Source organism: Marmota marmota, unplaced genomic scaffold (genome assembly GCF_001458135.2).
Source record: "Marmota marmota marmota unplaced genomic scaffold, marMar, whole genome shotgun sequence".
Classification (NCBI taxonomy): domain Eukaryota; kingdom Metazoa; phylum Chordata; class Mammalia; order Rodentia; family Sciuridae; genus Marmota; species Marmota marmota.
In genome coordinates, this window is record NW_026000249.1 from 6,766,418 (window position 1) to 6,792,495 (window position 26,078).

The window sequence follows — 26,078 nt, forward strand, 5'->3', positions numbered from 1 at the left end:
TTTATATTCATTCATCCATCCATTTACTTATTCATTCATAATGAAATCTTCCATCCTGTAATTTTTCTACTTTCTCTGTTTGGTTGGTTATTCTTCTATGTATTTCTTATAAATTAGTAGGTAGGTCTAAGCTTGATTAGAATCAGATTAGATATTTGAGAAGAATGCTTCTCATGATGCTATATATGTCCTGCTGATATTATATTATGAGATTCCTGATGTTTTAATGCTTTCTTTGGGAGTTGTTTGCTTTATTAATGAGTTCATGTAGTACTAGTATCATGTATATGTTAGGATAAAGATCCCCAGCAATATTTCAGATAATGATTTTATCAGGTACTGATCATCATTGCCTACATCTAGTGACATGCTTGTAAATATTTAACAATCAGCCATTTGCCATAGAAGCACCCACCAAGTTGGGCAAACACTGGCTCAAGTCAGGACCCTAACTTGGAAATGACAAAAAGGGAGAACTAACCTCTATTTTGTGCCAGGCCTGATAGCTCAGGAAAATGATGTCCAGAAAAATTAATATTTTATGCAAATTCATGTAACTGTTAACGGCAGTGTGCAAAATCAAATTGACTTCCAAAGCCTTCCCGTTGTGTCACATTAAGTGTATATGTAAATATAAATGAAGCATATGTGACAGATTCCAAATCTATGTGTGTATATATAAATATATTTTTTAAATAAAATTTGAACCTTTAGGGGGAAAAAAACGAATCAGCCATTTGCCAATTTTCATGTTGTAAACACTCCTGCCATGCTAATTTCACTCTTGGTGATCTGTCACTGAATGTGGAGCCGAGAACAGATATATGCACTCGGCTTTTCAAGGTGATGTGAGCTGTTTCCAGCAAACTGCTGCTTAGATCCACTAGTTCATTGGTAGTTGCAAAATGCTCTAGTTTGTTTGTTTGACCTTTATTAATTATGATTATAGTTCCTTTAACTATTTTCCTGTTAGTGGGCATTTAGCTCTGACTACTATAAAACTTGTTAAGTGACAGACCATAAAACAACACAGTTCTCAGTATATCAGTAAATTCCTTATATCCATCTAAATTTACAGGATTATATAAAAACTGAAAGAAACTTTAGTGATGGTGATTAGGAAAGGTGTTCTGTCCACTCCACCAATATTTAATGAGCATTTACCTGGTATTTGGCACTATGGAGAATTCCAAGCAGAATATGGATATGGCTCCTCTGTACTCAAAACTCTTTAGGACTTGCAATATAAACACCAAATCCCTAGTGGAACTGAACCTGAAACCATGTGAATACATGAATTTAGTCAAGGACATACTATGATGGCCTGGCATGCCTGGGGAGGAATGTATTATAAGAAGAAAATGGAGACCAGAAGATTCAAGTCTGTTGACTGGCCAAGAAAAATGGAGACTGAAAGAGAGGCATTTGTAAGGATTTACGAAGTCTTAAGAGAATATTCCCATAGGAGTGGTAGGGTTAATCCAGACTGCAAAGGTTGTGGAGTGAGCAAGGAACTTTGGTATGGAGTAGTTGTCATCACAAATTCATTTTGAAATGTTTAAGACTTACCAGTTGGTCAGCCTATATGTCATATTTTAAAAATTCCTAATAGAAAAAAGACAGTTCCAAGGTGATAGAATATTTTTCCAGATTGCCTTTCTCTCTCTCTTTCCCTCCCCTCATTACTCAGCTATAATGAAAATGTCTCATGGGTAAAAGATCTATTTACTTCTTTAAATTATAGTTTGATCTTAAAATACACAGATATATACAACTAGTGATTTTAACCAGTCCAGGCATTTAAGAGTAAAATGCTTAGGAGAAATGCATTTATGTAAATACAATATAAGAAATGAAACCAGAGACCTATCTTTGATGAAGATTAAATGTCATGCATTTTTATTGCTTAATTCTGCCTCCGTCTCCACCTGGGACCTAAGTAAGTCTTAATGTATATTCTATGGTGTAGAAAAAGGGAGTTATTGGTAAATACCAGTAAATAAATTAGAGTGTCAGTGCTAAAAGAGAATGTCCATATTACCTTAACTACCTCTTACATATTATGGATTAGGAGATTTATATCCAGAGAATGCAATTGTTCTCCATCAGAGTCCTTTAATATGGAAAATCTTTGTTCAGACTTTGTTGCAGCAGATTTGGTACAGTTTATATTAATTTAATTTGAGGGACATACATTATTATTTTTCCACATGTAATAACCCTAATTAATATCTAAAGTAAAAATATATATTAAAGAATAAATATGGTACCCTCTATGTGTAAGAAACTCTTTAATATTGTTTTCCTGTATTTCCTTCTATGTGATTTTAAAAGTTGCCAAATTTCCCTGCGGTTCTTCAGGGGAAATAGTTATCTCTTCATAGCTGTGACCAAAATACCAATAAGAACATCTTAGAGCAGGAAAGTTTATTTCAGGATGATGGTTTCAGTCCATAGTTAGCCAGCTTCATTGCTCTGAGCCTGAGGTTAGGCAGAACATCATGGTGAAAGGGCATGCTGGAGGGAAACTGCTCAGCTCATGACAGCTAGGAAGCAGAGAGAGTGCAAGGTGCCAGGGACAACAGTATAAACCCCAAAGGCATGCTCCCAGTGACCTACTTCTTCCAGCCATATCCTGCCCACCTATAGTTATACCCACTTAGTTCATTCAAATTAGGATGGACTGATTAGGTCATAGCTCTCATAATCTAATCTATTCACCTCCTGCATTAACACAGGAACTTTTTTGGGGATACCTCATATCCAATCCACAGCAATAGGAAAGCACATTTTGCCTTTTTAAATACTTGGAAATCTTAGGAATATATCTATTTCTTTTTTCTTTTCTATTTATCAAAAATTGTTATTATAAAAATTTAAAATATAGGAGGAATATAAGGGAACAGTACACTGAATATCCAGCTTCAGTGATTGTCAGTGATGACTTATCTTTGTTTTGTATATATTCCTACGCCCACATTATTACACTTTTTTCTACCCTTAATTTATACTTTACTGAAGTATAATTTATGGAATAAAACGTTTACCCATTTTAAGTATACAATTCAGTAATTTCTGTTAAATTTATTAAATTGAACATCTGACATCATAATCCAGTTTTAGAACATTATTAGCACCCCAGTAGTGTCTCTCTTGCCTGTTTACAGTTAATCTTTGTGCCTATCAACAGCCCCAGGCAACCACCAATCTACTTACTGTTTCTATAGATTTTCCTTTCGTGAATATTTTATATAATCTACGATATGAGGATTTTTTTTTGTGAGTCTGTCTTTCTTTACTTTGTTTAATATTTTTTGAGGTTCATCCATGTTGTAGCATATATCACTACTTCATTTCCTTTTATTCCTGAACAGTATGCCATTGTATGGATAGACCACATTTTAAAATCCATTTTAGTTTGATGAACATTTGAGTTGTTTATTCTTTTTGCTTATTATGAATAATGCTGCCATGAACATTTGCATAAAAATCTTCATGTGCACATAAGATTTTATTTCTTGTGGCTGGATACCTAAGAGTATAATTGTATGGATATACGATGAATTTAAGTCTACCTTTTATTTGTTTGTTTGGTACTGGGGGATTGAACTCAGGGGCACTTAACTGTTGACCTACATCCCCAGCTCTTTTTATGTTTTATTTTGAGACAGGGTCTTGTTAAGTTGCTTAGGACCTCACTAAGTTGCTGAGGCTGGCCTTGAACTTGCAATCCTCCTGCCTCAACCTCTGGAGCCACTGGGGTTACAGGTGTGGGCCACTGCACTTAAACAGATTACTGTTTCTTTATATCCTCAGCAACATTTCTTCTTATTATTTTGATTATCCTATGTCCTAGTGGTTGTGAAGTGGTATTTCATTGAGGCTTTGATTTGCATTTGACTAATTATCGATGATATTGAACATTTTTTCATGTTCTTTCTGGTGATACTGACTTTTTCCTAGGGTAAAATGTCTGCTTAAATCATTTGTCCATTCCAAAAAATTGGGTGAAGTACAAAGATTTTGAATTTAATGAAGTGCAGTTTATCAATCTTTTCCTTTTGGGATCATGTTTTTGGTGTCATATCTAAGAAATCTTTACTTAACCTAAGGTCTGGAAGATTTTGCTCCATTTTCTTCTAAAAGCTTTATAATTTTAGCTCTTATAGTCAGATCTCTAATCCATACTTGTTTAATTTATGCTAAGGTATCAGGTAACAGTCTGAATTTTCCTCTTTATATGTTAAATTGTCTTGGAGCCTTTGTTAAGAATCATTTGATTACAAACAGAAGGGTTTATTTTTGAACTCTCCATTCTGTTTTGTTAACCTATTTTATTTTTTAAAGTAGAGGAGTCGTGCAGTCTTGTGAAGAGATGATCATATGACTCAGCCTAAATATTTTGCTGTAGCAGCATCTTTTTTTGAGTGTCTAGCATCTTATATAGTTGAGTTTGTGGTTCATAGCATATTTAGAAGCATCCTTTCAGTTCCTTGAAGTTGCAAGGCTTTCTTGCTTTGAGGTCTTCTATAATGCTTATTCATTGGAAATAGATTCCCCCCTTTCTAGAGGTTTCTCTACCCCCCTCACTGCACTTTTTGTCTTTTTACCACTACCTGTCCTGTAGGTTCAAAATATGAAACTGATTACTGCTCCATCATAGCCTTATGACCTTAGTGATGCCATTTTATTTCTCTAGGCATTAATTTTCTTGTCTATAAAGAGAAAGAATTGAATTTGCTCTCATTAACTTTACAAATTCAATCTTTAATATTATCCTTATCAAATAAGGCATGTATAAGTTCGTCTCTTTCAACTGATGAAAATATTTCGTTCTGTTCCTTAGAACACTTTTAGCAGGCTTGTGCTTTGAATATGTGTGTGGGAGGGGGATCATCAGGCGATAGAGGTAGCTATTGTTGGAGAGGTACTCCTTGCGAAACTTTTGTTGAATACACACGTGTGTATGACATATGCATCACTAGGTATCAGGTCATCCATACTTTTGTGATTAGAAAGGAGAAAGAATGAAGAATTTCTATTATAAGGGAATAGCCATTTTTATGACCTTGCCAAGAAAAGGAATGGCCTTTTCTGATGAAATCCTTGAAGCTTTGCATATGGCTAACTTTCTACTAGATTGATACTTAAAAATGTAGGTCATACTGGCAGGCTCCTTTCAACATTTTCCATTTTTTGAATGTTTTTTCTTTGGCATTCACATGCTTTTATCTTATTCATCAAATACTCCCGGGTAGTGGGGTTGGGAGCCCCTTACCACAGCTGAAATTATTCCAAGTCTCACTCTCCTAAAGAATCGACTTTCTGTTCCTGAAGCTTTCCATTGCCACATCTGTTGCCTTATGTCTACTCAGTAAGTTGGAACATGTTTTCATTTAGTCATTGATTTGAGGCTTTATAAAAATCTGAAGGAAATTAGTAAATAGTAATATCTATGAATAATATTTTGCCTGGAAATTTCTAAGCATAATGAAATAAGAGAATAAAAAAATGTTAAAGGTTAGCATTTTGGATGATGATACCAAGAAGTTGAGATCCAGTGGATCAGTGCATGTTTTTCAATAAACTTAAAAGAACATTTTAAACACTGAGAATTATTACTGTGTCTTCTGAATGTAGTGTTATATGGCGAATTGTTTTCCTGAACTTCTAAACCGGTGTTCAGGATTTGGGTATTTATTCTTTTTCTCCTGATTGCATTCATAAATTTTTTTGCCTTGACAAAGTCTTGCTGATATCTGGTGTTCTACCTTATTAACTGTAAGACTTCTAGAAAAAACCTGCAATTGCTTCATGATTATAATAACTTTTGTGTAGAAAGAGCATTTCCTCTCCTCTCTTATCTTCTTTTCCCTTCCAGCTGTTACTACTAACAGGTACATTGGCATCTTTTGGCATACATTATTCAGCCAAAGTATTTGTTGTTTCATTTTATGTGAAAGTATACTTTTTCTTTTGATTGATCAGAACATGTTGAATAAAATATTTGAATTCAATTTTAAGTGAAGAATGGTCTGAAAATAAGATTTTTCTCCTAATTTCAATTCCAGTTTTTCAACCACTATGTTTATACCTGCTAAATATATGGCAGTGTTTTTAGGTGCTGTGGGGGACAAAAAGATAAATTAGAAAAAAATGGTAGCAGAAAGCTAGTTCAATAAATCCCATGATTAAAGCAAATGAACAGATACTCATAAACACTAGGAAGGGATTTTTTTCAGTAGCAACCAAAGAAGGAAATATACCTGTTATTTTGGGGGTGAGGGAGAGTGACAATTGAGGGTGAATCAAAGGCTGTGGGTTCAACCCCCACCATACCAGCTTCCCTGCAGAAGCCATATGTCTGAGTGAACAAATCTTGATGTTTCTCACTCAGATCCCAAATCTTGAGTGAAATGAAGTGAAATGAGTGAATTTTTTTTTCTTTCTTTTGACTGAAGGTGAGTGGTAATGACTTCTGGAAGGAGAGGGAAGAAGCTGGAAAAGTAACCATAGCAGATATCCTGACATGGTAAAGAGAAGGCCCAGGGTTCCATGCTGAAACCTGAAGTTCCTCCATGGCCATTGATACATCCTGAAGATTTAGAAGAATACACTCTACTACAAGATTTTTTGTTGATTATTTTGTTATGATCCTCATATTTTTAAATAATGGATAACCTCTTATAGACTTTTCAGTTTCTGTTGTCATTCACTGTCTTCCCTCTACTCCCTCATTATAGCTATTAGCATAATGTTGGTTAGATTAATACTTAAATATTTATATTATTATGGCCATGTAAGCCATAGAGTAAATTCTCTGTCTTACCTGTATAGGTTTTTATTTGTCCTGGAGTGAATAATAAGTTGGTTTTTTTTTTTTTCAGTGTATTTGCCCCTGATTTAACCACACACTCCCCCAGTTTTCTAGAGCTCCTTTTATAAAATTCTAACACTTCAGATATTCTGTCAGTTTCACTTTTTTTGAGAAACCTAAACTTACTGTCCTCCATGTCTGGTATATAATTTACATCATGCGATCTCTACACATTGATATCCAAGAATTTCCTCCTCTTTCAACCATGTTGGATCCTTTTATTCTGTATCATTTATTTTATTCTTTCATGCTTGTTTACTCTCTTGTTTTGGTGGAGTACATTGTGTAGTAGCTTCCTTGGAAGTGATACATTCATGGAGCTTAATTTGAGACCCTGCAAATATCTAAAAATATCTTTAATTATACTATTATTCAGGCTGGTACTGTGGGCATATACTCATCAGTTTGAAATAATTTTTTTCATGATTTTTTTTTTGGTGGTACTGGGGATTGAACTCAGGGGCATTCAACCACTGAGCAACATTCCCAGCCATATATTGTATTTTATTTAGAGACAGGATCTTACTGAGTTGCTTAGCACCTCACTTTTGCTGAGGCTGGCTTTGAACTAGAGATCCTCCTACCTCAGCCTCCTGAGCCACAGGGATTACAGGCATGCACCACTGCACCCTACTTTTTTTCAGAATTTTAATGGAATTGTTCTAATGAAGTCTAGCTTCTAGTGATATATAAGAAGTCTGAAACCATTTGGACTTCTAATCCTTTGGATGTGGCCTGCCCTCCTCTTTTATTCCTTGCTGAAAACTTGTAAAAATTTTCTAACTCCAGTATTTTCATGATGATGTGCCTTATAATGGGTCTGTTTTCTTCCATTGTCCTTGATACTCAGTGGCATTTTTAACTTAGAAATTCATATTCTTCATTTCTGGGAATTTTATTGAACCATTTAATTGATTCTTTTTTGCTATTTTGTGCTTTTCTTTGTGGATCTTTTATTTGGATGTTACCCTATTTTTCTAGCAAATCTGCTCAGATTATTTTTGAAGCTTTTTATTGCATGTTCTCTTTCTGCTATTGTATTTTAAATTTCTGATTGCTCTTTTTCATTTCCTGAATGCTTCAATAGTTTCCTACTGTCTCATCTTTTTGAATAGTATCTTTTAACACTTTCTCTGATGACCATTTAAAATTTCACCTCTTACCCTCACCCCATTGTGGGTGTATACACTTCATAAAAATAGAGCTTTTTATCTGGTCCCCTCACCCCATTTTCACAGCACCTCAAACCATGCCTATTACATAGTAGTATTCAGTATTTCTGAAATAAACTGAATGATAATGTGTACTTCCAAGTTTTCTCCAGTATAGGTCTAGTCTATTTCTTTCTGGTTATGTTTTTCTATTTTTATTTATCTCTACTATAGGTTAGAACATTTTCTATGATATCTGCTAATACTGAATCATTTACTTATATTTAAGAATGGGAGGTAACAAGCAAATTAAAGTATTTGAACAGATGGGTGGTACTTGCCAAATGTGGCTGATATTATTTCTTGGAATATATATATATATATATTCTTTCAGTCTTTGGATATAAAAGCTTAGGTACAAACGGGAAGAGGGCTGGAAGAGTCTCAGCATACATAATGCAAACATTTATTGAATCCCTCTGTTTTCAGTGGGGCTTCTGTGGCTTCTTCTGGGCCTGATGTCCTCCCTAGAAACGAAAAATACATCTAGCATTTTATTGGAGTGGAAAACATGCCCAAACTGTGAAGAATGTGGGAAGAGATTTTAGGATCTAACCACTTCTAAATTGCTTCAGTTGGCCTTTTTTTTTTAAAGGGGGGGGGATATAGTCCTGTATTTCTTATGAAAGTTTAAAAAAATTTGTTGTATTCTGAGTTATCAGGTTAAAAAGGGATAGGGCATGGCCACCTTACTTTTTATTGCTTTCTTCATCTTATTTCTACTTCCAGAGGAGTTTGGCACCGATTCTTGAGAAATGAGGAGGCTTCTGCAGTATTTTTTGATATTGCATATCTGCTCAGGCATCTGTCAATCACTCATCTATTTCCCCAATTCCAAATTTAAAGGAGAGCACTCTTAGGGTTTAAATATGAGGTGTCTCTCAAAAGCTCATGTATGAGGCAATGCAAGAATGGTTCAGAGGTGAAATGATTAGATTATGAGAGCCCTAACCTAATTGGTGGATTAATCCTCTGGTATGGATGAACTGGGTGACAATTGTAGACAGGTATGGTGTACCTGGAGAAGTAGTTCACTGGGGCATGCCCTTAGGGTTTATATTTTGTCCTTGGTGAGTAGAGCTCTATCTCTGTTTCCTAGCTGCCTTGTCCTGAGTTGCTTTCCTCCATCAATGCCCTTCCTCCATGATTTTCTGCCTCATCTAGGACCCATAGCAATGGAGTAGGTTGACTGTAGACTGAACCTCTGAAAACGTGAGCTAAAATAGACTTTACCTCCTGTAAGTTGTTCATGCCAGGTCTTTTGGTCACAGTGATGCAAAGCGGATTAAAACAAGCACCTGAAAAAATCCATTCACTGTTGTGTTAATAAAAGTGAGATTATTCCCATGTATTCAATCTATCTATACTTAAAAGTTATATTATAGGCATTCTACAGACTCACAAGTCAAATAGCAGAGGCTATCATTCTTCATTCTACAAATAAAAGAACAACCATTGGAAAAAGGACCAACTAGTACTTCTAGAAAAGAAAAAAAAATGTAGTGGAAAGTCAAAGACTGAACTAACAAGACATTAAGTATAGCTAAAGAGGAGTTAGATTAATTGGACAATAAATCTTAGAAAACTATCCAAAACACAGAATACTTAGACAAAGAGCTCCTGAAGGAGAGGTAAGAGAAAATGGTAGAACAACAATGTTCAAAGAGACACTGAGAATTAACCAAAGTTAATGGGAATGCCACATGATCAGAAAGAAGAAGATCCAAAGAAGCTTAGGCAGGTGATGAAAGAAAAAGAGGAGGAAATAATGCTTGTGCAGAATCATGGTAAAGTTTGATATTTCAGAGTACAAAAACAAAGAGAAGATCTTAAAAGCAATTGGAGAGAAGACAATTACTAACAAAGAACAGCAAGTTGAATGAAAGTTGACTTCTCTACAGCATTAATGGAAGCCAAAAAACTGAAATTCTGCCTTCAGTATGCTGGGAGAAAGTAGTTATTTCAATAAGTTTGCTACTAATGGACTCTAAATTTTTTTAAAAAAGAAACCTTTAAAGGATATACTTAAGACAGAATAACATTATAAAAGAAATTATAGTGGAATTTAGGAAGTTTTAGGACCAAATGATAATATCACATGTAAAGTTTTATGAAATTCTAATTAAAAGGCAATTAAAATTTATAACCCTAAATGTTTATACTAGAAAAGAAAAAAGGTAGACAAGCCCAAAGAACATAAGTGGGAAAATTAATGAAACAGAAAGCATATATAACAATATGGAGGCTGATTTTTTTTTTAAGAGTAACATAGCTGATATATGCCAAGCAAGATTAATGAAGGGAAAGTAGAATGATGACATCAAAAGAAATGGAAAAAGATAATTACACATGTAGAGATTAATATGATCATAAGAAGGGGGTATGAAAATCATCATGATAATAAATTTGAAAATTTAGACAAAATGAAAACAGTCCAGAAAAATACCATATCAGAACTGACTTAAGAACTAGAAAGTCTAAATAGTCCTAAGACAGTCAAAGAAATGGAATTATTAACCAAAAATTTCATCCCAGATGACTCTACTGGCATGTTTTTTCCTGGTATTCAGAAAAAATGTTTCTAATATTATACAGTGTATTTCAGAGTACAAATAATGAGAATGTTTTCCAGCTGAGCCGATCATAACTGAGGCCATATGAGAAAGGAAAATCATGATAGTCATTGTCATTCATGAATATAGTTGCAAAAATCCCAAATAAAATATTGGCCAACTAAATGTAGGCGATGTTAAAAACCTGAACAATTTGAGATTATCCCAGGTCTGCAGGAATGCTTTAATATTAGAAAATCCAGGGGCTGGGGATGTAGCTCAAGCGGTAGCGCGCTTGCCTGGCATGCGTGCGGCCCGGGTTCGATCCTCAGCACCACATACAAACAAAGATGTTGTATCCGCCGATAATTAAAAAATAAATATTAAAAAAAAAGAAAATCCATAATGCAATTCACCACATTAACAAATTATAAGAAAAAAATACCATATTCACAATGGGCAGAGTTGCATCTTTGCTTAAAATTTAACATGAAATCACCATGAAAAAAATCTCAAAATAAGAATAAATGGGAATTTTCATAATATTTTAAAGGATAACCACCATAAACCTATATAGCAAACATTATAATTCATGGTGAACTAGTGAATGTTTCTCTTTGCAATCGAGAGAAGACGAGCATGCCCATTATCACCATTTTAATTTAGCTTAATAGTAGATATTCTAGGTATATATGTAAGATCAGAAAAATAGTGGTAAAGGTATCAACAAGAGGAAACAAAGCTGTTGTTATTATTTGTGATATAATATTTGACCACCCCGAATCCTCTTAGAACTTAATGAGGAAAATAACCAATATAAACTCTTTTTTTTTAGAGAGAGAGAGAGAGAGAGAGAGAGAGAGAGAATTTTAATATTTATTTATTTTTTAGTTTTCGATGGGCACAACAGCTTTGTTTGTATGTGGTGCTGAGGATCGAACCCGGGCCACATGCATGCCAGGCGAGCGCACTACCGCTTGAGCCACATCCCAGCCCCCAATATCAACTCTTTAAAGATTCAGAATGACCAATGATCACATGCTTGTGATACTATTTTGTTTCTTGAAACCTAGTAGTAAGAAACTGAGGCAGGGTTCTATTTTAAATGGTCTGAAATTGATTTTTACCTTATCTTTCCTTTGTAGTTGGGGCAACTTATAATGAACCTAATAAATGGTGATGTAGGTGATATGATTTTATCCAAAAGTGCATTCAGAAATAGATCTATACATCTTTTTTTAAAAAAAGAAAAACATGGCATCTGTCCTTTTAAAAATTAATAGTAAAAAAGGAGCATAATCTGATCTGAATTTGGATATAGATCCTGTTTCTAGTAACTCTCAAGGTAGTGAGCAGGGACAGTTGCATGACTTGCCTTGTTTGTTTCCTATCTCTCAGGAATCACCATCTTTGTTGCCTGATTTTCTGGTGTTTTGAAATCTCTTTTTGTATATGTTTTGTTCTAGTATCTTGAAAACTGTTGTTTTGTATGGTTCTCTGTTTTTTGTTATTTCAAATGGGTGAGTAAATCTGTTTTATTTCCATCTTGGCTGGAAGCAGAAGTCAATTTAACTAAATGACTTATCATTTCATGCGTAGCCCTCTTCTGTTAATAAAAGGTTGTTTTAATACACGTATTTCGATGCAATTTTGTGGCCATTCTTTTAGAAGCATGTATATTTTGCTTATTTACTTGTTTTGTTTTTAAAGTAACTGGTAATTTAAAAGCCCAATCCACTCTAACCTTTAGAGTACAGGCCTGAGATGGATAATTTCTGAAGGCTTTCAGCATTCTTTTGTACTGTACGCTTTGTTACTATTGGCTGTTCAACCTCTAGTGTTTTGATCCACTGATGTGTTTTATAAATTTTAATGAAAGACAGATTGAGAGAAGTTGTAGGGTCCCACATGGCTGTACCGTATCCATGCACTGGCTCAGAATGAGCAGCTTTGTAATATTACTCTGAGTTACGTTTGTGGAAAGCACAAAACTCCATCTTCTAACTTGTCTGATTCAGCTAGGTCAAATCAATAGTGATTTTCAAAATTTTCATGTTATTGGTATGTTGGTATTATTTATTGTTTAAGGCACAGAAGATTGTCCAAATATTAGTACATGTATTATAAATATTTGAATAAACTACATATAGTTATAAATACATGGGTTTTTCTAAGGTGTTTGTAAACAATGTAGTTTTTACTTGCCATTATGTGATCCTAAACTTATTTCTTGTGTGTGATTATGGACTTTATTCATAATTCTCTAGTAGGTGTTTACTTTCATTGTTAAGTTATAATTCAGATGTTCTTGGCTTAACTCAGATATTCTCTGTATCTCATAAAATTAAAAACATGCAAGTTTATTTTAAAACATCCTTCAAAAGTTGCCAGATTATTTTAGAAACAGATTTAGTTATCCCTGATAATAATGATCAGGCAGAGAAAAGAAATTGAGATCTTTCAAATAAATAAATCAGTCACTTCAGTCCATCACTTTTGGCCTTTCCCACTGCAGGCAGATCCAATCACAGGATCACATACAGGGTGGCAGGGTTGCTTTTTTGGGGGTTCTGGCTCCCTTCCTTTTGACAGCCCATACATTGAGTTAAACAGCAGTAATGGCTGAGATCTAGGGAGAAATATGACAGAAGCCTGTATTATTTGAAACTAAATAATCAACATCAGAATGATGAAGGATTATCCACCTTTCCCATGCAGAGTTCCCAGCTTTTGATCAAAAGATGTTTTTTTCTTATCATTTTATACTGTCTTAGTCATAAAATGAACCTAAGTATTTACCTAACAGCCTTTGCAAATACTTGTGTTTTGGGTAAGATGGAAATGAAAAAGGGATTAGAAATAACATGTAGTCTTTTTTTAAAAAAAATTCAGAGGGATTTTAAAAACATGTTAAATACAAATGCCATTGCTATTCCTAGTTCAATACAAGAGGTTTTTGTTTGTCTTCTTTTTATGGGGTGGTCTTTAACAATATGTGTTTTTCTTTTCAGCTACTAAATCGGGATTATTGCCTCCACCACCTGCACTCCCACCAAGGCCTTGTCCATCACAGGTAGGAGACAGATTTAATTTCTGTAAAGCATTTTATAGTACACAAATTGTCCTCCCAGTGTGTGTCTTTGCAAGCGTTGATCGCCACAGAACTGGTCTGTCAGATTCCCAGGAAATATCTGGATGAAGGGAGTAGAGTGGATTAATTTCTTTTCATTCTAGCCAGCCCAGCCTCATGTGGAAAAGGAAAAATTTCCTCAATAAGCCACCAAGCAAACGTGTACTTGTTCATTCTTGGCTATTGAGAGTTGTGTGTGGTTTTCATAGAGAGGAATAGAAGGAGGCGGAGGATGTGGTTGTTTTGTATAGTATGTTCAGTCTGGGTGGTTATATTTTCATTAGCATTTTAAGAGTTATGTTTATTCCACATAAACTAAAAATAAATGGTCATCAACACCAGGCTAGTGCTGTGATTTTGGCCCATGCAGTGCTTTCTTTAGTATGGTATTTACCTTCAGAACAATAAGCTGAAATGGTAGGAGTGGGAGAATGTGTCAACAAAATCTCTTTCACCTGTAAATTAATTCTGCCTTATTTCCATGTGTCACTATGGCTTATTCATCAACACTTTCTGTGGAATTGAAAGTGAGAAGCAAGAAGCAAATCTATGGAGTGTGGTAGATAGTGCTATAGATCTTTCCTTTTGCTAATTGCTGCTGAAGAGACTTTCTATCTTTAATGACCCTTTCCAATTTTTGGCAGAAAATGTTAGGAAATTTCTCTGCAGACAGTTTCTACTTCGTGCTCTGGGGGGTGGCTCAGAGCATACCTTTTCATGTAGTGCTTCTCAGGACTTGAGTCACTGAAACCACTTTTAACATTTGTTTACTGTTCCTTCAGGCAGTTAGATGGTCTTGAGCATCCACTGAACCACAAGATGCAAATACCATGATATTGACTTCCTACTTCAGTTTGAAGGGTAATAAAAAGCCCAGTTCTTCTTGACTTGTATATAACAAGCAAGAACTCTTTTTTTCAGAATGGAGTACTGGCTTTAAGAGGTACTGATAAGTTAACAAGTAGTTATCAAGTTTGGTCTTTCTCTAATGCCAAATCATAGTTCCACCCTAAGGCTTTCCTTGGCCATAATTTATCCTCATTCAAAATTATTAGCTATGTTAATTGAGCATCTGCAATAGACCAGGCATTGTACTAACTACTTTCAAAGCATAATTTAATCTTTATAAAATCTTATGAAGTAGGTACTAATATCATCCTTTTTTTTTTAAACAAATGAGGAAATGGGAGCACATAGGAGTTAAGCAGATCACCAAGGTGGGGTAACTAGTAAATAGTAGAGCCAGTTCCAAACTGAAGTCTTTAGGCCCTTCCTCTCTCTGTCACTGGAGTCTAAGTGTCTACATCTACAGCAACACAGCAGATCCATTATACTCATAACTGAGGCTTTCACCAATCCTCCATGGAGGACCTAGATGAGTTGAGGCTGTTGCTTTGTACCAACAGCAAACTTGGACTGGATCATAACAAAATTAACTGACTTTCTGGGAGTACTCATTTACCTGCTGTAGTTTCAAACCTAGACTTGAGGACCCCCTGAATGAATGTGTGGAAGACCTGTCTGAAAACACTTTTGTAATGAACCTCCCTGTTACACAAATGACAACAGTGGCCTGAACTGTGCTACTTTATTACAAGTCCTCATGTGAGCTGCTTGAAGTGGGCTTCCTGTCTGCTTTTTGGGCATGGTGATTGAGGATCTGACAGGGAGACTGGGAATTCTCCAGTTCCTGTTAATGGATAAGTTGCTTCTTTGTCTACCAGATTGCCCAGCACAGTGTAAACACTGAGCTCAGCACTCAACCCAAGTCTCCAGCTCAGGTGCCTAACTGTGGAGAACAGGTGTGTAAGCAATGGAGGCAGAAAAATCTCTAGGCCATTTCCTTTCTGCCATTGCCCCCTTTCATCCACTGTAAGTGGGATACATATTCAGTATAACAGTCCTGGGTAATAAGCACATGGTTGTATTTTGTCTTCTTGCCATGTCAAATTCCTAATATTGACCCTAGGAGAATCTCAGTCACCACCTGTATGGAATACCATAGTCTTTCCCAAATTTCTTGTGATGAAACAGTCTCTGGAAGATATTAGTAGAGTTCTGTGGTAAGAAAAATTTGCAGGCTGCTCCCTCTATACTCCCTTTGGGAGATTCCTAGTGTATGTGAACCCACAAAGGTTTTGAAGTCCTATGGCAAAAACAAACAACAACAAAACCAACAAAAAACCTGTTCAATTTTGTTAAAGCAATTTTGTAGCTTGTGTGGCCATTCATCATTATATTTATAAAATACCTACCACTATCCTGAGGGCTTAGGGGCTAGGAAACATTATTAGAACACCAGGCTTAAGGTGTTGCTAAGAGCATTTCCACATTGTTCTCATCTGTCACCTCACTTCTGTATTATGTGATTAAAGTTAAGTTTATGTTATACCAATAGTCTTCTCTAGAAGATTTAAAAATTAAAGTTCACTGCACATTAGCTTGAGATTTCAAATTGTCCAGGTTTTCAGTTTGTTCCCTTTCTTTGATTGTTTTTCAATTCCTTCTTGCTTACTCTCTCATGAGGTAATTTTGCTGTCTCACAGCAAATTTTATTATAAAGAACTTAAACACTCTGAATTCTTCCTTTGCTTTGTAAAATATTTTGAATATCTGCTATATTCAGACCATCAACCTAACTTGGAATCTACAGAGACATTTTCATGGGAGCTTAGACTGTAGTACCATAACCTGGAGACCTGGGGAGAAACCAGGAAGCATGGTAAAACTAAAATCATTACATTTATTAGTAGCTGTGGAAGAGGTTAAAGTTTCTGTATTATTTGTAGGATTTAGATATTTCCTATTATATAACTTGATAAATGGGTGAGACTAGTTTGTAATAATGAAAAAAATGTTCTGTTTCCTGCAGAGGAACACTATTTTAAAAGCTATGTGACGAATCAGTTGTGATATACTTCCAGGTTCCGAGTATGTTACATACTCATTTGAGTTTGTACATTTGCATATATATATCTACATGTAACAGAAACATATCTACTTTTATCAAGTGAGAGAGATGAGGTATAGGTTTTCAGCATAAAATGCAGTTTAGGTGGATTCTACTTATACCAAGCACCACTGTGATATGAACATCTGGATTAAGTTATACAAATGGGGCCCCAGAGTTAGGGAAAGGAATAAATTCAAAGAAACAGATCTTTTATTTTTCATACTATTAGGTAAGAGCAAGAAGGACCAAGTGAATAAAGAATCAAGCGTTTTTTGTTCCACATTTTCCTTTGGAAAGACTGGAAACCAGAGCATGGTCTTTTGGCTCAGTTCAGAAGTGTTTTTTTTTTTTTTTAAGACCAATTCATAGCATAAAAAAACAGAAAGCAATTAGAGCAGACTGTTTCATATGGAGCCGCATTAAAGTGAGTGTTAGTTGAACTTATTAGCTTGCTGTTTCTGCATAAAGTAAAATGCCATCTACAGAGTTTGTGCTTGTCCTGTAGGTCAGTTCTCTGCTAAGGGACTATTTAGTACTTCCATAGCTAAATCCCTTTAATAGCATTGATCTCATGCCAAATTTCTTATGGCAATTGTGATAGAACCACGGATTCAGTGTAATTATGTTTAATAAAGAAAAGATTTGGGGGATACAAAGTATTAACTTTTAAGTTTTACATTGGCACCACATCTGATGAATTAGGGCTTCCTCTAGACTAATGTGCTTAGAATTTTCCTATTTATGCCACTAGTTTCTTATCTTAACATAGCAAGTGCTCCCCACTAGCAATGTTATGAGTACTAAGATAACAGGCACGGTGGAAGAAACATCTTATTAATACTGTTACACTTAGATCAGGAAGGCTCATGGGATGGGTGGGGTGATCACTGAAATGACTTTTAAAGAAACAAGAGCCTCTTTATTTTTAGATGGCTGAGGGATACAGAGACTTCCTGTAGGGGAAGAAAACCAAATGCATAGAAACAGATATGCATGAGGTCCTGGTATGTTTGAGGAGCTACCAGAGATTTGGAAAGCCAGATTTGAGGGAAGATTGAGTGTTCTGAAGGTGGCAGTGAAGAGCAGGCCACCTCCTCATCTCCAGTCCCAGTGGTGCCAGACTGTGGGAAAGAAATAGTCCCCCAATAAGAAAGTTCTCTATGGAAAGCAGCTGCTGAAGAGACAGTAGAAGTTTAGTTAGCCTGGCTGTTTTCACCCTTGGCTACATAGTAGCATCATCTGGGGGAGCTTTAAATCTGCTGAGGCCCAGAAATTTTGGAATGAGGTGGTAAGTCCCAGTCATTGGGTGTTTAAAATTTTTTCATGTGATTCTAAAGTGCAGCCAGAATTGAGAAGTACTCAATTAGAGCAAGAAGAAAGAATGTTCAGAGAAAAGATCTAGAGGGGATTTTGTTGATGTCATTCCATAAGTTCTAGTGGAAGAGGAGAGGGAAGCAGGAGTTCAGCTTAGGGGATGTACCTAAACCCTGTGGGGACAAGAACCCAGATTACGAGAAATGGCCTGTAAACCACAGGCTTCTTGTGATGACTGATGTGAATATGGTGAGAAAGTGTAATAATAGCAAGGTCCTGCTGGAAGGACTCGTCACTGTGTGCCACTGGTCATGTGTGTACTGTCATGAAAGATGAGCCAGGAACACAAATGGCCTTGAAAGGAAACTAGAGCCACCATGGTTCACTCAGCTAATTTCCCATCTAACTTTTCTGTCTGGCTAGAATCAGAGCTGAAGGTCATGCTGAACCCAGTAGGAATATGCTGGGCATGTGCTCTTTTTCAAAGCCAAACTTCTTAGACACAACTTTTTATTACATGCTAACTTTGTTATATTTGGAAGGAATGATCATATCTTACTTAAACTCAAATGGCAGTTGTTAGGCTCTGAACTTCTAAAATACTTGCAAGATGTGGTAGTGTACATTTGTAATCCCAGCCACTTAGGAGGCTGAGGCAGGAGATGGCAAGTTCAAAGCCAGCCTCACCAAATCAGCAAGACCCTGTTCAAAATAAAAATAGAAAGGATGAGATGTATCTCACTAATAAAGGACTCTGGCTTCAATTCCCAGTAAATGATCCCCCCCAAGATCTTATTTTAAATATAAATGAAAAAAATCATAAAACACAATTAAGGGAAAAACTGCTTAGACCAGTTTTTACTGCTCACTCCTGCTAAGTACAACTGAAACCCTAGAGATGATATAACAGAAAGAGAGCTACTTTCTACTGTCATATACTTGGAGGTATACTGTTAAGTAATTGGCAGAAGTTTAGCTGTTTTGGCAGGGAAATGATACAGTTTTTCTTGTAAGAATATCCTCTTATAATTAAGGATTAGGAAAAAATGCCTTCTGATATGATAAGAATAAAAAAGTTATTTGAAGCTTTATCAGAAATGATCTTTGGAAGCTACTTTTAGAAACCATGTTCTCAGAAATTGGGATAAGACATGTATAACAGTGTATAATAACATAGTTATGATGACTCTAGCAATTGTGAGATTCAAATAAATAGCTCACAGAAATAGGTCATCTCGTACTTATTTTTCATCCATGTTCTCTGGATAGTGACTCTATTGCCCTCCTTTTTCATTGGTAATTTTGTAGACTGACAGTGTTGCCCACTTGTAATCCCAGCAACTCAGGAGGCTGAGGCAGGAGGATCACAGTTTGAGGCCAGTCTCAGCAACTCAATAAAACATAATAAAACATAAAATGGGCTGGAGATGTAGTTCAGTGGTAAAGCACCTCTGGGTTTAATTCCCAATATAAAAAAAAACAACAGGAAGGTAATTTTGCTTTGTATAGACTTCCAGACTGAAAGTTAATTTCCCTCAGAATTTTGAATGTATTAACCTCCTCCTCTTCTGACATTTATTGCTGCTGTTGCTGCTGCTGCAGAGTATACTGTCAATCTATTTTTGGTTCCTTTGGAGTGACTCTGCCTTTTCTCTACAGGGGCTTTTAATACTTTTTCTTATGTTCTGTTTATGTCACTGTGATGTGTCTAGGCATAGATTTAAGTTTATTTATTCCAGGTGACACTTGGTATACATTTCCCATCTGGAAAATCATGTTTAATTTTAGAGCACTCTTAAGTCATGTCTCTGTGGGTTTGATTTCTCTACTAATTTCTTCTATTTTCTTCTTGAACTGCAATTGGCTATATATTTCTGTGTGTCAACACATCTTTTACTTTTAATAATGATTCTCTCATTTTTTAATGTTCTGATCATTCTGTGCTAGCCCTGGACCAAATCTTCGTCTTCTAAGTGATTCTCTGTATAACTGTGTATAGCCAAAATTTTTCTATCTTGTTTTAAAATCTCTATCGCTATTCTTTGATTCTAGGTTTTATAATCAATTATTTTTATGTCAGTCCTTTTTTATGTTTCCCTATTTTTGTTTCATGTTTCATTTCCTATATTTAACATTGAGAATTCTAAACATACTTAATATATTTAATGTTATTTCAACTTGCTCTATTTTCATGTTTATTGGGAGTGAATTTTTTTTGTCTTAGATATTGTCTTCCATGCCTTTGAAAGTTGCAGGCTTGTGATCATTGAGTTGGGTTTAAATTTCATTCTCATTTCTCTGAGCTTTTTCCTATCTGGCAGTTCAGCAGCTATCTCTACCAGCTATACTCCAGAGCCCTTTACCCCTATACCCCATGTCCTTTAGTCTAGAGCCATTTTTTTGTACTTGAGGTACATTACTTCAATCTGGTGTGGATGTCAGAGTTCTCAAGGATGGCATCAGATGCTAGCTTAGCCCAGGACCAGGCTGTGATATTAGACAGATGCTCCTTGATGTAGGATGAGGTTATGTCCCAGTAGACCCACTGGAGACTGAAAACATCGTAAATTGAAAATTACTTTAATATACTTAACCTGCTGAACATCACAGCTTAGCCTCACCTACCTTATACATGTTCAGAGTACTTACATCAGCCTGTAGTTGGGCAAAATCGTCTAACACAGAGCTTCTTTTATAATAAAGTGTTGAATGTCTCATGTAGTTTATTGAATACTCAAAGTGAAAAAAAGAATGGTTGTATGGCTATGTCTTCATACCCTTATATGGTTGAAGTACCATAAGTTGAACCCTTGTAAGTCAGGGACGGCCTTTATATACGTTCTGTCCTTTTCCTAAGTAGACCCCTCTGAACACCATCACAGGCTTCATTCTGGCTTTTCAGATTTACAGATAGTGAAGCACCACCTTAGCCTTTGGTTTCAGGGAATGAGCTCAGTACTAGTCTCCTGCCTCATATGGAGATCCCTGTTATTTTGCTGCATGTGAACTCTCAGCCACCTCTGTATGCTTCAGAACTCCCAGGCTGGCCTACTGCTTTGTGTTTTGTCCCCTGATGAACCTTTTCTGGCTTCTGAATATCAAAAGCTTAAATTTCGATGCTTGTGTGTTCATGCTTTCACATCTGTCATTGCATGTCATTTTTTATTAGTGTGTTATAGTTACACAATATTATTGTTTGTTTGACATAATTATACAAGCATGGAATATAATTTGCTGCAATTCAGTCCCTAGTACTTCTCCTTTATCTCCCCCTGTTCCCTTTCCTCTTTTCTACTGGTTGCTCTTCTATTTATTTATAGTTTTTAAAAAATAGTGCATTATAAATATATGTAAAAGTGAAATTTCACTGTGTAATATTCATAAGGAAGAGGAAGTTGAGTTCAGAGAGTGAAAATGAACTGTTTGGATTCTCATAGCTAGTAAGTTACCCAGCCTGCTCTTGTAGAAGAGGCCAGCTGGAAAAGGTTTCTGGGGAAGTTCTAGAAATTGAATGATATAGAGAAGGAGGGTAAGGGATAGAAATCAGCCACTACCTGTCACAAAAATTAGCTATAGACCTGCTAAGCAAAAGTTAATGAGAATTTCTACTCTCTGTGCTTACCAGTCATTTTCAAAATGTGAAATCTTTTCTACATCCATCTAAAATACTTTTTTTGTGTGTGTATGGTACTGGGGATTGAACTCAGGTGCACTTTACCACTGAGCTACATCCCCAGCCCTTTTTATTTTTTATTTCAGGGTCTTGCTAAATGTCTCAGTCTAACCTCCAATTTGCTATCCTCCTGACTCATCTTCCTGAGTCACTGGGATTACAGTTGTGCACTGCGCCAGCTAAAATGCTTATTTTAAAAGTATACAAGCTAGCGAGGTTCTGTGATTTTTATTTCACTTATGAAGCACTTTTTTAGAGTGCTGTGTGCCCGATGGTCTTCTAAGTGCTTTACAAATACTAACTCATTTAGTCCTCAGAACAGTCATGCGTGATAAATTCTGTTGCTCTCATCATTTTGCAGATAAGTAAAATAAGACAGAGAGAGCTTTAGGAACTTGCCCAATGCCACACACAGCAAGGAAAGGCTGTGATTTTAACCCTGCTGTCTAGCCCAAGGTCTAGCTTTTAGTATGATACTGTTCTATGAATTCATGTCTCAGAATTATTCTCCCAACAACCAGGCTGACATATTATCTTTATCAGGGATACATTTTCTCTTATGAAACCTCTTAATGAGTTAGCTTTGCTCCACTACTAATGACTTGTTTTCTTAGATTTCTTACTCTTTATTGTATTATGCTCATTATTTTTGTCGTGTATAAAGCTCATTTTGCTGACATCTTCTCTGGACAGTGCCCTCAGTTTGCCTAAACAGTTCATCAGGTGTTAAGGGAATGTTCTTACTGTAAGCCCGTACTTTGCTAAGAACTATGAGAGCATGAAGATTGTGATATGATCCTTATCCTGTAACTCCTTCATCTTCCTTACCCTCTGAAGGCAGTCCTGCTTAACACCATCCATTCTGTAGTCTCTCGTGGCACTTACATATAACATTTTCCGTGTGTCTTGTTTAAACCCATTTCCTTGTGTTTTATTGATAAACGTTGTAGGCTGTAGCTGGCCACTATGTTTCTCATAAGTAACAAGACAGCTCAGTTTCTCCCAAGAGGGTTAGTTGTGCTTGGTTTCTCTCTCTCTTTTTTTTTTAATTTATTTACTTTTTAAATTGGTTGTGCTGGATATTGAACCCAGGGCCTTATGCATGCTAGGCAAGCACTGTACCACTGAGCCATGTCCCCAGCCCTTTGTATTTTATATTTTGAGACAGGGTCTCAGTAAGTTGCTTAGGGCCTTGCTAAGTTGCTGAGGCTGGCTTTGAACTTGTGATCCTTCTGCCTCAGCCTCCCAAGCTTCTGGGATTATAGGCGTGCATTACTGCACCTGGCTAGTTGTGCTTGATTTCTAGATAACTGAACAATGAATTCCTCATTTCTCTTGTCAGTCTCTCACCCCTACCACACAATGACAGAGTACACAAGTCACTTTTGAGGGTAAGGGGAGGAGTATATAAGTAGGGAAGTATAGGCAGCAATCATGGTGCTATGGTGTTAATGGGCTCAGGAAGGCAGCCTGATAGGATTTGAAGCTGATGCTCTTGATTCCACTATTACTACCTTTTATTGGCTTTGTGACTTTGGGCAAATTACTTAGTCTTTCTGTGTCTCCATTTCATCATTTGCAAAATGGAGATAGTGTTAGTGTTTATTTTCATAAGGTTGTTATGAGGATTCAATGAGATAAGACCTGTAGAGCCCTTAGAACAGTGCCTGGTACATGGTCCACCCTCAACAACAGTAAGCTGTTAACAGTTATTATCGCTGCAGGCCCAATGAAACAAAAGCAGGATCCTGTTTGAAAATGCAGAAGACCCAGGATATCCAGAAATTGGTAGCCATATGCCCAGAATAAGTGCTAGACTGCTTACTCTGAACTACTTTTAATAGAATCTTTTTTTTTAAATTACCCACTCCTATGACCTTTTGTGGACTAACCGACTGCCTTCTTCAGAAGTTCGCCAACTATAGCCTGTAGGCCCAATCCAGATCATCACTTGTTTCCATAAACAATGGAAATTTGAAAGAGAAAAACCAGTTGGCAAGAGGTATGCGTAGGACATCTTTCTTCAACCTTTTCTCACAGGGAGCTTGAGTCTCAAGAGAATTCTTCCATCAGGCAAAATAATAGAAATGGGTAGAAGAATCTGTGGGAAGAAGGATAGACTTTCCCTGTCACCCACAGTCTCCTAAACAATGCCAGTGTCTGTGATTTGTCATTTTTCCTTAAAGACTTTATCTGACCAAGGTGCACTGTCTTTCAGACTTGATTAGCAAAACTCTGAGCAAATATCCTTTATTCAACTGGCAGCTTCAAAGGCTTGCTGTGTGGGGCCTTCCCAACTCTGTTTCTGAAGCATAATTAAAGGAAACCAGACTTGGCCTCACCACAGTGTACTATGAAGGTGAGGAAAGAAGGGAACATGGCTGCTGAGAGAAGACAGAGGAAAGGAATTTATCTTTCTAACTCCCTCCTAAATACCCTACTCTGCCCAGAAAATTTTGTAGTTGTTGCCTAATAGTGTGCTGATAAACCCTTTCTCTGGAGAATGGAAGGTAAACCTCAGTTTGTAGCCTGTCTTGTAAATACTCCCATCAGGCTGATCCTGAGCAGAGTTGGGAATAGATGTACACCATCAGCTCACTGGTACCAGCTAGCTCTGTATAGACAGTTTTACTTTGCCTCACAATCCTCCTGTTGGGATTCTGTGTGGCAGGTAATGGCATCTCTTTCCTTCCTTCCTCCTTTCCTTGAGGCAAAATTTCTCTCTTGTTTACATTTAACTTGTACCACTAGATGGCACTTTAAGGACATTACAGGAAATTGTCTCTGTGGGATTTTTTTTTTTTAAACTTTTTATTGAACTATATGAATGTGCAACTCAGTGAATTTCTACAAGCTGAACACGCACATGTAATCTCCACCCAAATCAAGAAACAGAATATAGTTAGCACTCCAGAACTGGTCCCCTCTCTTGTGCTATTTTCCCTATTGCCTATATTTAGGGTTAGCACTATTTTGACTTCTAACAGTGTAGATTAATTAGTTTTGCCTATTTCCTACTTTATATGAGTGGAATCATGCAGTATATGCTCTTGTGTCTGACTGCTTTTGCTTAAATGATATTCGTGTGATTCATCTATATTTTTGTATGTAGATCATTGCTGTATAGTATTCCATTGTATGTGCAAATATATCACTATTTTCTACTGTTGATGGATATTTGGGTAATTTTCAGGTTTTACAATGATGAGTTGTGCTGCTATGGACATTCCTATCCAACTATTGAGTGGATGTGTGTTTTCATCGTTCTTGGCAATATGCCTTAGACTTTCATGGCACAGGGAAGGTATACATTCAGCCTTAGCAGATGCTGCCAAACAGTGTTACAAAGTGTTTGTACTGATATAATCAACCAGTGGTGATCCCAGTCCAGTTCCACATTCTCATCAGGGCTGAATTTATTTTATGGCTGGTTCATAACTCTTACCATAATTTTATAGTCCCCTCTCTAGCAAATTATTTCTAATTGAATTTTTAAAATCTATTTTTTGTAGATGTTGATGGACCTTTATTTTATTCCTTTATTTATATGCAGTGCTGAGGATTGAACTCAGTGCCTCACACATGCTAGGCAAGTGCTCTACCACTCAGCCACAACCCTAGCCCTCTAATTGAATTTTTAAAAATCATATTTCCCTGATGGATGTAGCTCATGCAGGAAGGACTGCGTCAACCCAAAAGGAGACATTTCTTATAGTCAAAGTGTGAACTATCAGTAGTTGGAAAGAATGTTATTCTACACTCCATCCCTAATACAGAGTGATGGAACCATGGAGAGAATTCAGGGTTTGTTTGTTTGTTTGTTTGTTTTTGTAGTACTGGGATTGAATTCAGGGCTTCACACATGGTAGCTCAGTGCTCTCCACTGAGCTACATCCCACTCCCCACAGAGGGAATTCAAATGATGAGTGTGGTAAAATATTGCATGAGGCTAGGACTTTGAGGCCTTTTAAATTTTTTGTATACTGTTATTATCACTAGATCTATATATATATCAGTGGTGGGGGACCAGCAAGGAGAATTTCTAAAGTCCTAGTCATGAGATACTGTTGAATATTGATGGGTGGTGGTAGGTGCCTGCAAGAGAGGCATTTTTTTTCATCTTATTCATAGGGAATACAAATTTCAAGAGAATCCTGCCATAGATCACATTATCTGTGAGGACCATGTTGTTGAGTCTGCAGATGAGAGTGTAATATGGCTTAAGTATGTGATATAGAGAGTGAGGCTCAGACTCAGCTCAGATCTTTGTTGTATTAATAGAAATTGGAAGTAGAAAAACAAAACCCTGGTCATGGTCAAAACACTTGCATTTTATACCAAAATAAAGCATGCAGAGTCCTCTAGTTA

At 36.3% G+C, this 26,078-nt stretch overlaps 1 protein-coding gene across 9 annotated transcripts in view; it reads left to right on the forward strand.

The window, feature by feature from the left end:
• Positions 1 to 26,078, forward strand: part of Reps2 (RALBP1 associated Eps domain containing 2) — a 205,746-nt gene that overhangs the window by 148,728 nt on the left and 30,940 nt on the right. For all 9 annotated transcript variants that reach the window (XM_048796440.1, XM_048796442.1, XM_048796441.1 and 6 more), the window contains exon 14: positions 13,652 to 13,713. In XM_048796440.1, coding sequence (XP_048652397.1) covers positions 13,652 to 13,713 — 62 coding nt within the window. The remainder of the gene's footprint in view (positions 1 to 13,651; positions 13,714 to 26,078) is intronic.